Below are 11060 nucleotides of genomic sequence, written 5' to 3'. Positions count from 1 at the left end.
GCGTTGTAGGGCTCCCCAGGCGTGGAGATGTCGTGGCAGCGCACAGCCCTATAGCTGAGCTTCGCATTATAATATCATAACGACCCCAGATGGTTGCAGTCTCCGTATGAAGACTAGACGTCTAATCTACACGGTTTCACATCTTCAGACACTTGTTTCATCCCTGATTCGATGCTCACTGCTTGATCCATCGCAGTACATAGGACCCCGCTCTTGCATGACACCCCTTAACCCACCGTCAGCCGTCTGAAGCATCTCTCAAACGATCACCCCATTGCAATGAGCAGCTGCACCGCCGGCTCAAAAAACTGCAACTTCCACTGTCCCCACGGCGGCAGCTGGTTCGTCTGCGAATCAGCTCCCTACTTCGTCGGCTGCTGTTCCTCCGATCCATGCCAAAACACCAACGCCGCTGCGCCATGTCCCGACCTCTATCCCGCCTCCTTCAACGAGAGCATCTACAACTCGACCCGCCCAAACAACTGCATCAATGCTCCAAGCAACAATTGGTACACCTGTGCAAAGACCCACCCGCCGTTTCTGGGCTGCTGTAAGAGCAACCCCTGCCAGCAGACCTCCGGGTGTCCTTCGAGTGATCTTATCCCCGCCGCATGGAGTCAATCGTCTCTCGGTCAGTTCGAGTTATTTCTCGACGGTGCGTCGCCGAAAGGCACAGGGGATAGTCCACCGCCGACGGATTCCAGCTCTGGTTTATCCAAGGGCGCGATCGCGGGCATCGCGGTCGGCGCAGCGGTCGGGGTGGCTGTCATCCTTGCGTTAGCGTTCTATCTTTTCCGCCAGCGACGCAGAAGGTTGAGAGGTGGTGGGGTTATGGGGCAGGCAAACATGCATACCGACGGCCAGGGGCCGTTTTATCACGCTGTGCCTCAGCAAGCAGGTGCGTATATTGTGACCAGTGCGTGAGGGACAATCGCTGACGATTTAGACTCCCGGCTGAGCGCCAGCCCCGGAACCTGGACCAGTAAGCACCGCGCAAGCTCGAGTATTGGGACGTCGTACGGCTCTCCGACTCTCGTGTCGGACAGCCGGCCACTGTCCGAGATGTATCCTGCTTCGCCAGGCAAGGATCCCAGGCGCTGGACCCAGGGTTTACAAATCGAGGGAGTTCCGAGCAGTCCTCCGCAGGCCAAGTTCATTCCCGAGTTGGATTCAACGCCCAATGAAGTACACGAGTTGGAGGGAAGATAGGTGCCTGATACTAGGGTACGGGTGGGAATTGTAATATTTCATGTGGCCTATTAATCACTTTAGCATACATATATTAATCCAGACGACGATAACCAGCAGACTATTCTGCGCTACCTTACATCCGAATCCCCTAACTTCTACAGCTTCTCATTATCCGATCATCCGAGCATCCCCCTCAGTGACTTTTGAATTCCCACAACCCCCTTCCATATCTCATAGCGCCCATCGTACAGAGGATAAAGAACAACAGACACAAATGCAACAAACTGCCAGATAATCGCCACAGTCGTCCAGCCCGAAAAGAACGACTTGTCGAAGATGTAGTCTCGGTACAGAGGCATCGGCCACACCACAAAGGTCAACAGGACAAGCACGACCCACATAATCCACGCAATGCGGTACCACCTATGCAGCTGCTGGAGGGTGTGAGTGTCGAACGGGTGCTGTAGGTCATCTAGACTTGTCTCCGAGGGTGTCTGTATGTCGGTAGTTGAACTGGATGAGGAGACCATCGCTCCCTTCTGATCAGGATTCACATATCCTTCGCTTGTCACGTTCTCACGAGGACAGCCCTCGTTAGCTGGAGCTTCGGGCCTTTGGACCAGCTCAATCCGGAGAAACTGTCGCCAGTCGAATTTATACGGTTTATAGAACGAGATCACGACCGAGTACACTGCTGGTGTAAATGTAGACGCAAGCGAGCCGTACAAACACGGCGCCTCCTCCATCGTCGTCTTCAGATTGATACTCCCGTACATAGACTTGGTCGTGCCGAGCCAGATCGCAAGACCGGTGACAAACCCCAGAATCGGCGACCAGATGGCCGCCAGCCGTGTCTGGCCGGACCAAGTCAAGGTCAAAATCAGAGGCACAATACCCGAGCCCGTGAGGATAGGCCGGAAGTAGCCGATCCACGTCATGTTTGCGCCGCCATAGTTCAGGACGATCGAGAAGGCGGTGATAAAGACGGCGTGAAACACAACCGCCAGATGGCTGACGCGGATGAGTCTCTTATCGGACGCCTTCGGGTTGATGTACGTTTTATACAGGTCGAAGGAGATGATACTGCTCACGGCGATCATGGACGAAGACACCGTGCTCGTGAGCGCCATGAACAGCAGGACCAGGAACGCGATGACCCCTTGCTCTCCGACCACAGCCTGGATGGCGTACGGCATCACAAACCCCGAAAGCACCTCTTGCTGCGTGAACTCGCCCGGATATGTCGGGAACAGGGGCGTTGTGTGTAGCACTCGCGCGGCCAGTCCGATGACCGTGCCCAGTCCCCACGGCACGCCGAAGATTGCAACAGCGGCCAGGTTGTACCCGGGCACCGTTGCTTTGACCTCTGTTGCGAATGACTTTTGCCAAAATGCAGTGTCCTATCGAGCTCAGCGTGTGGAATGAGACGTGGATTGGATGGGGACGTACCATAACGACCAAGGCCAGGTTTCCAAGCTTGAGAATCAGTCCCCATATGATAGCGTCGTGGGACTTCATCGTGAGAAGCGAGCCTTGGTAGTTTCCCGGGATGTAATTGTCTTCCGCGATGGCTGAGATTTTGTCGTACAACCCGTACAGACCACCGATAGCATCGTGAGTGAGAATGGTCAGCGTGAAGTAGATAATCAGAATGAGCGCAACAGCTGTATGGAGATAGTCCGTGATAAAGGTGGCTTTCAGCCCGCCAACCGCAGTATACAGCACCACTGTAGATCCTAGATTTAGCAGAGCCCTCTATCTGGCGGTTTGCGACATACCTCCAAGCGGAATAAGAACCGTAGCAGCGACAAAATGCATGCCCGATATCCCATGAATCAACTGAGACCCCGCCAGGATCATAGACGCACAGCCGAAGATATTGCAAAACAGGTTCAGCACCAGAAACACGACATGCGTCACTCGCCCATATCTCATCCGGATAATCTCCATCGACGTATGCGCGTACGGAACCCGGATCTTCGCCAGGACACCCAGCACCGCCATCAACGCGATCTGGAAGCACAGGCCGGAGCCATACCACTGTACCCGATACATTAGCCAAGAATGAGGACGCAAAGAGACTAGGAAATACCATCGGGGCAGCAAGGCCAAATCGGTAGCAATTCACCGCCGCAAACACCGTCTCGTTGATCCACATCCACGACGAGAACACGGCCGACGCTGTCAACCCCGTGCCAACGGTCCGGTTCGCCACCATGAACATCTCCGACTGCCCGGAATCTTCATCGAGATAAGACTTTTGGATTTTCACGGCGACGAGGATTACCCCGCAGAAGATAATACCAAGGCCGATGAGCATGCCGTACCCTGTCCCTTGCGAGATCAGGGTGACGCCTGAGGATGTGATCTCGCCCATAGTGTGCCGATGCGAGAGATGGTTTATCCTGCGGAGTTTTGGACATTATTCCATTTATATGGCGAGCTGACTGTTTAAATGGGTGGTAACTACTTCCAATCTGAACATTTACACGACTCATGCTTGCAATTCAGTGGAGAAGAATGGCGCTATGGGTTAGGAAGGGGCCAGGCATTTAGGGCAGATATCATGGTGCTAGATGGCCCCAGAAAAATCAAAGATACCATATCCAGCCAGTAAGAGGTCGTTAGAAGGTTGAGTCGGCTTTCGTGCGAATGTGTTCGGGATACACGCTAGATATTGCGTGCTGCGAGCTCCGAATTGGCAAGACACACACCTGGAGTACGGCTTCCTGCTCCAAATACCTAAAAGAATTCGTCAACCAGCATTTGTCTCTTGTCATTATTTGAATACCGCGTATGTCAAGTACAATCAGAAGAGTACAATATGACCTTCTTTGCTGCTAGGACTGATACCTCAGGCCCGCAGACCAAATCATGGGCGCACTGTAGTTGACCAAGAGGCCTGGTTGGTGCAAATATCCTGTCCGTCGTAGCCTCTGCGACCTTGGGGAGTTTCAGTGCATCTAGATTTATAAGTATCTTGATCCCATCAGTCAAGTCACTACTTTACCTATACCCATAGTAGATGCACATACAACATGGACAAGTCTTACACAACAGCACTCTCCAAAAGCAAAACGATCTCGTACAACATGACTCCCTCAATCTCAAGCTTAAGGGCAGCACTCTCACAATCATGTCGCTCCCCATTCATCGTACAGGACTTCGACGCCAACGGAAGATCATCACGACCTCTCGTTCCCGACGGACCGTAAACCTCTACAGAGAGCTTCTTCCAATGACCAGACATCCACGAGCTTGCCTGAATCGGCCCATGATGTGTCGGGACCCTTCCCCTCGCCCATTCCAGTCTCGTACCGAGTACTGTAGGCCAGAAACGCTATTCCGCGAACCAAGGCGCGGACGGCTGAATGCCCAGCACGTATTCGGTCAGTACGTACGTAGGCTCTGCGTCCCACGGGTGCGCATGCGAGGTGAATATGTCCAGTTCGGGTCGACCGTCGGGATAGATATACTCCCAGGCTGTTATGGTGTGGTACTCATCCTGGGTGATCATGGCAGACCAGAACTTCGGTTGATTTCCTACCGAACTGGGGCTTTGCAGCCTAGCAGCTGCATTAAACATCGGCATAGCGTGTCGTCCACATCCCGAGTTTGGCTAAATACGATGTATGTATATGATCAAGTCGGACATGTTGATATATCAGGCCCGGAGCTTTACCTGGGGTAGTTTCTGTCCAGGACTGAATTGTTGTAGAAAGAACGTCATCAAGGAACCCGTATCCACAGTTCTGCACCAGAAGCTATGCTATGGAATGCTGCTAGTCAGGGGTTCTTAGGGCGCTGTTGCTGCAGATGACGATCAGCATCCGATGGAGCAGTTCTTAACGCCGGAGCGGTTGGAGTTGCCGGAAGAGAGAAGGCATGGCATGGCACCCCACGATCTCTCCACATTCCCCGCATGTAACTCATCAGAGAGACTATCTAGGGGTTGTTGTGATCAAGTACGTCCATCGGGAATACTTCGGGGAGACGGGCGGTTATAGTTGCAGTCTGTCGTGGTGAAGTATATATATTGACGTCGACCGTCCTTTGTATACTTCCTAACACATCCCAGCTGTCCCGGAAGGCATTCATCAGTCTCAGGATGAAATCCATATTCTCCCTCTTATTCTGCACCTTCGGGCTTCACGTTGCCCTTGTCTCTGCCCTGCAATCCTTCCCCACTAAGCCCCGCGTCTTCATCCTCTCGGACATCTCCAACGAGCCTGACGATGCCGAGTCTCTCGTTCGCTACCTTGTCTACAGCAACCAGTTCCAGACCGAAGGCATTGTCGCCGTCACATCCACCTGGTTACGCGATGAGGTCCATCCAGAAGATATGCGCAAGATCATCAACGCATACGGCGAGGTCGTCGACAACCTCAACCACCATGCGCCGGACGACTCACCCTATCCCTCTGCAGGATACCTGCTGAGTGTCCTGCGACACGGCCCTGCAGTGAGTATCTCCCATCCATACTCCCCACCACAACCACCCACTCACCCGCATAGAAATACGGCATGTCCGCCGTAGGCGGCAACAACACCCTCAGCTCCGGCGCCCAGCTTCTCGTCGAGCGCCTCGAAGGCCCCTCCGACCAGCCGCTCTGGGTGCTCGCCTGGGGAGGCACCAACGTGCTCGCGCAAGCCCTCGACCACATCCACCGCAAGCACACGCCCACGCAGGCTGCAGCCCTGCGCGCACGACTCCGCGTCTACACCATCTCCGACCAGGACGACACCGGCGCCTGGATCCGCCACCGGCACCCGGACATCTTCTACATCGCCTCCGTGCACGGCTGGAACCAGTACGGGCTGGCCGCGTGGACGGGGATCTCTGGCGAGCACTACTACGGCTTCGACGCGGGCGGGCCAGACGACACCACACTGACTCGAGACTGGATCCGTGAGCACATCCAGATCGGCCCGCTTGGCGCCGTCTACCCGGATTACAAGTATATCATCGAGGGTGACACCCCCAGCTTCCTGTATTTGGTGCAGAACGGGCTGGGCGTGCCCGAGCACCCGGAGTACGGGTCTTGGGGTGGTCGGTACAAGCTGGTGACGCCGAGCCCGAACGGCCTGGACTTCCGACACTACGCGGATGCGGGTGACAAGGTCGTCGGCGATGGTAACCGTACGTATCTCTCGAACCAGGCGACCATCTGGCGCTGGCGCAACGCGTACCAGAACGACTTTGCGGCGCGCATGCAGTGGTCCCTGCCTGCGATGGTCGGGAAGGGGAATCACCATGTGGAGATTGTGGTGAATGGGACCGCGGGGCTGGAGCCGATGACTGTGAAGGCTACGGCTGGGTCGACTGTCGTGCTGGATGCGGGCGAGACGAGGGACCCAGACGGCGATGCGCTGCGGTTCCGTTGGTTCCATTATCGCGAGCCGTCGTCGGATGACTGGAACGCGGCGAACGTTGTGCCATTGCTGGAGATCTCGCCGTTTGGAACTTCCGGGGAAAAGGTACGCGTGCACGTCCCGTCGGCGGAGGTCTGTGACGGGGGAGAGTGTTTGCTTTTGCATTTGATCCTGGCGGTGACGGATGCTGGGAGCCCTCCATTGACGATGTATCGGAGGGTATTGATCCAAGTTGAGCAGTCTTAGGTGGATGTAGATCTATGGCGTGTCAACTCTATCTTATCTAGCACATGGTTGAGTGGAGTAGGTATATCATCCCTTGCGGTGAAGATACTTCACCGCCGAAATGAACATCAGTGCCCTGCATCGATATCAGCTGCAGACCTGACGCAGGACAGGGAATGCCCGGCTCTCGTGTAGATCTCAACGTGGGTGAGGCTATAGATCGGAGGTTTCAGGGAGTCAAAATAAGATGAGGAGAGCCAACCATGGTCCGACACATTGATACATGACGACGCATTCCCGAGGGCCCCGTCGCAATACCGACTGATAGATTCTTAACGCGGGGGAATAAAGCTCCTTGAAGGGTATGATTCGCATGTATTCTGTCCGACAGAGTCCAGCTGCGCAAGCCAATCCTTGGCTGTGCTTTTGCCTCCCCGGCACCTGAAGCTCAAGCCAACCATGACGCCATCGCGGTCGGTGTCCGAGCTCTATGCCTCATCTCGGGAGTTGTAAACAACGGCCAGGAGGGTGTGTGACACCCCAGACAGCTGCACGATGACGGTAGGTGGTTGGCAAGCTGTCGAATCGGATTGATGTATCAGATGATCCCCAAGAAGCTGCCTCGGTGGGAAGTGGTAAAGGAGGGCGTCGAAGGGATCGTGCGGATGGTGATGATCACGCGTACGCCGGGCTTGACCTTATCTAACCTAGTCGCAGCCATCCATTAGGCTCGTTGCAGCGGTTAGGATGGAGTCTCGTATTAGCGTGTACTAGTAGACACTAGGTAGGTACCTAGTAGTGTAACGGGTAAACTGGGGAAGACAATTTCTCATCCAGTATTTCCTGTGACTCGATATGTATAGTAGTAAGACTCGATATAAGACTCGGTATGTATCTGGATCCATCATCCGGCATGTGCACGCATGCGGCACACGGCGGCATGATGGTGTCAGCGAGCCCATCTTCCACCGGCTTGCCATGGATAGGGACGGAGAATCTACTAGCACATCATAGCTAGATAGACGATCCATCTGTTTCCATGTCGATCTGAGTTAATTTTCCACAACGTGGGCTAATGGGAGGGTCCTGGCCAGGGAGGAGTGACCCCCGGGGTACTTGCGGTGCCACTGTTTGTCAGTGGTGGCGGACGGTACCAGCGCGGTACCGCATCCGTCTCCACCGCCCGGCCTGGGTGGGATTAGTACGTATCCATCATCCATCCATCCTCACCTCGTTTGTCGGTGGCTTCTTTGTTTCACCCTTTTTTCTTTTGTTTTCTTTTGGTCCTTGGGCCGTCTTACGCGTGACATTGCTAAACTCTCACCGACTCAAGCCCGTGGTGGATGGTCTGGTCGAGTGATATAAGACCCGTCTTTCATCCTCGACTCCACCATGTCTTATCGTTAACGGTGACTCTCTTTTGGTTTGGGCGGTGTTCCCCCGGCCGTGGTCTCACCTGACAAGGATTCGCTTCACATCTTCATTTCCTCGTGATTTAGATTTCTACTTCGCGATAGAACCAGAGTTGCATGGTGTTGGTGCCCACCTCGTGTTGGCTCAGCATTTGAAAAGCTCGCGCCACTTGACCCACCCGCGTTGAGTCGCGGTCGTCGAGACTCGAGAGCTCCTGAAGTCCCAGGAGGACAGGATCTGGACAGGATTCCCATCATGGCGGAGACAAATACGACTCCTCCAGGTGAGGATGTCACTCAACAATCATCAGGGCCGTGGTGGCGGAGGAAATGGTTTCGGTCAGAATCGCAGAATGAGTCGGAAACCGTCGGCGGTAGCAGGATCTATCGCTCGAGAGCGACCCTGGGCATTCTGAGCGACAAAGAGACGGACGAAGTGCCTGGTAAGAATACGATCCACCCTGATATGAGCTCTTTCATCACAGACAAAGACGCTAACATGCATCCGTCCAGGAACGGTGCTCCTTCTTTCGTCCAACCGCAATGAGCCTCTGGGTTTGCGACATCAACCCCAGCGGACTTCCGCCTCGTCGTTGCCCTCGCCGCGCTCGGGATCGCGCTCGTCGTCGCGAGTCTCCACTCGATCGAAGAAGAAAACCGCCGACGGCCAGATCGTTCTCGAACCGCAACCTGATGACTCGATGAACGACCCCCTGAACTGGCCCATGTGGCGGCGCGATGCGGCTTTGATTTCCCTCGGGTTCTACTGTCTCATGGGCGGAGGAATGACCCCGATCCTGGCGGCCGGCTTCAACCAGGTCTCCGACACATACGATGTTAGTACGCAGCAGGTCGCTTTCACGACCGGGTTCTACATGCTGGGACTCGGAGTGGGCTCCGTGATCATGTCCCCGACGGCCATCCTGTTCGGGAAACGTCCGGTCTATCTGCTGGGCGCTACGCTGTTTATCCTGTCGGCGGTCTGGTGTGCCGCCTCCCCTAATTACCCGAGTCTGGTGGTGGCACGCATTTTCCAGGGTATCGCAGTAAGTCCGGTGGAGTGTCTGCCGTCGGCGACCATTGCGGAGATCTTCTTTTTGCATGAACGAGCCTACCGTGTTGGTATCTACACGTTGCTGCTTCTCGGCGGCAAGAATCTCATTCCCTTGGTGAGCGCGGCGATCATCGGCAATCTGGGATGGCGGTGGGTGTTCTGGATCGTGGCCATCATCGTCGGGGCCTGTCTGGTACTCCTGTTCTTCTTCGTCCCCGAGACCTTCTGGGACCGGACCCCACGGCCCCGTCGCAGCCGCAAACGACCCAGTCGGCCCAATATCTACCGCACCGTATCAGACAAGTTGGTCCATGGCTTCCGGGGTCGCCCAACGCACGCTGTGCGTCTGGAGGAGCCGGCTCCAGAGGAAAACGTGCAGCCTGAGGAAGGCCCGGATGCGATCAACCCGGCGCGGGCCAAGAAGGGCCATGTTGGGTTTGTCGATGCGCCCGAGCAGCCCGAGCATCCTCTCCCCGAGGACGAGAAGCCCGCCGGGTTGGCAGGTGACTCGGATGCCGTCTCCCACAGCCCAGCCATCACCGGAAACACGGCGGGAGGGAACTTGCCGTCGGACCCCGAAAAGTCAGACGGACACCTCCATCCCCCACCGCCCGCTTTCGCGCCTCCGTCTCACGGCATCGACCTTGAGGCTGGCCGAAGCCCCCGACCGTCCCCCGCACGCAGTGAGTCGCGCGAGTCGAGTGTCCCCGTCACCCCGGCCCTCCGCTACACCAACCGGCTGCGCGAGCTGCCCCCAGTCCCGTACGCGCAAACGCTTCGTCCATGGAACGGCCGCATCTCGCATGACAGCTGGGCGCGAGTCGCCGTGCGGCCGTTTATCCTGTTTGCGTACCCCGCGGTGCTGTGGTCCACGGTGGTCTATGCGCTGTCGGTGGGATGGCTGATTGTGATCTCGGAGTTGGTGGCACATATCTACCAGGACCCGTCCAAATACAACTTCACCGCGCTTCAGACGGGTTTGGTTTACATTTCGCCGTTTGTGGGCGGCTTGTTGGGCACCGCGGTGGCGGGCAAAGTGTCTGACCTGATTGTGCAATTCATGACGCGCCGCAACGGCGGCGTGTACGAGCCGGAGTTTCGGCTGGTGATGGCCATCCCGATCGCATTGTCGACGACGATCGGGTTGATGGCGTTTGGGTGGAGCGCACAGCTAAACGACCACTGGATCGTGCCGACGGTGTTCTTCGGGCTGGTCTCGTTCGGCTGTTGCTTGGGGAGCACGACCTCGATCACGTTCTGTGTGGACAGCTATCGGCAGTATGCGGGGGAGGCGCTGGTGACGCTGAACTGGAGCAAGAACGTCTTCCACGGGTTGATCTTCTCGCTGTTTGTGGTCGACTGGATGGAGGCGGACGGGTCGAAGACGGTCTTCCTCGCTCTGGGGGGCATCCAATTGGGCTGTCTGCTGTTCTCGATCCCGATGTATATCTACGGCAAGCGGGCCCGCATGTGGACGGTGCGTAGACGATTGATGGAGAAGTTCTGATGTCACGACTGGTCATGATTGCAATGGATTTTTGAATTTAGGGTGGCGAGGAGTGTTTTGTACAAAGTTGTACGGGTTCTCAGGATTTGCATGGCGTCGGCGCGTCGACTGATTGAGACATAGAATTGATTGACTGATTGATGAAGATCGGGATGCATGCTTATTACCTAGGTAGGAATAATAGGACTAATAATGTCCAGGGACCCCCCTGCACAATGACATGCACAATTACATGGCCACAATGTCATGGCGGCACCAGCCACGGGTGCGCCACGCCGATTCTAGACTTTTGCGGCGG

The 11060-nt window shown here is 55.8% G+C and overlaps 4 protein-coding genes across 4 annotated transcripts; 3 read left to right on the top strand and 1 right to left on the bottom strand.

Annotated features, from left to right (window-relative positions):
* Positions 1–279: 279 nt before the first annotated feature.
* Positions 280–1209, top strand: ATEG_01767 (uncharacterized protein; the record flags this gene model as incomplete). Its single annotated transcript, XM_001209132.1, has 2 exons — positions 280–898; positions 947–1209. 2 exons carry the CDS (start codon positions 280–282, stop codon positions 1207–1209), a joined length of 882 nt encoding a protein of 293 aa, XP_001209132.1.
* Positions 1210–1367: 158 nt separating this feature from the next.
* On the bottom strand, positions 1368–3568 carry ATEG_01766 (sodium:solute symporter family protein; the record flags this gene model as incomplete). Its single annotated transcript, XM_001209131.1, has 4 exons — positions 1368–2591; positions 2641–2918; positions 2970–3231; positions 3284–3568. The coding sequence occupies 4 exons, from the start codon at positions 3566–3568 to the stop codon at positions 1368–1370; spliced, it is 2049 nt and encodes a 682-aa protein (XP_001209131.1).
* Positions 3569–5299: 1731 nt separating this feature from the next.
* On the top strand, positions 5300–6810 carry ATEG_01765 (uncharacterized protein; the record flags this gene model as incomplete). The annotated part of the gene is made up of 2 exons (XM_001209130.1): positions 5300–5653; positions 5707–6810. 2 exons carry the CDS (start codon positions 5300–5302, stop codon positions 6808–6810), a joined length of 1458 nt encoding a protein of 485 aa, XP_001209130.1.
* Positions 6811–8457: 1647 nt separating this feature from the next.
* ATEG_01764 (putative MFS transporter) lies at positions 8458–10762 on the top strand (the record flags this gene model as incomplete). The annotated part of the gene is made up of 2 exons (XM_001209129.1): positions 8458–8644; positions 8715–10762. 2 exons carry the CDS (start codon positions 8458–8460, stop codon positions 10760–10762), a joined length of 2235 nt encoding a protein of 744 aa, XP_001209129.1.
* Between the last annotated feature and the right edge of the window lie 298 nt (positions 10763–11060).

Source organism: Aspergillus terreus, genomic scaffold, assembly GCF_000149615.1.
Source record: "Aspergillus terreus NIH2624 scaffold_2 genomic scaffold, whole genome shotgun sequence".
In the NCBI taxonomy this organism is placed as follows: Eukaryota; Fungi; Ascomycota; class Eurotiomycetes; order Eurotiales; family Aspergillaceae; genus Aspergillus; species Aspergillus terreus.
The sequence above is the reverse complement of the archived record's forward strand: the minus strand, read 5'-3'. Positions and strand labels throughout refer to the sequence as shown.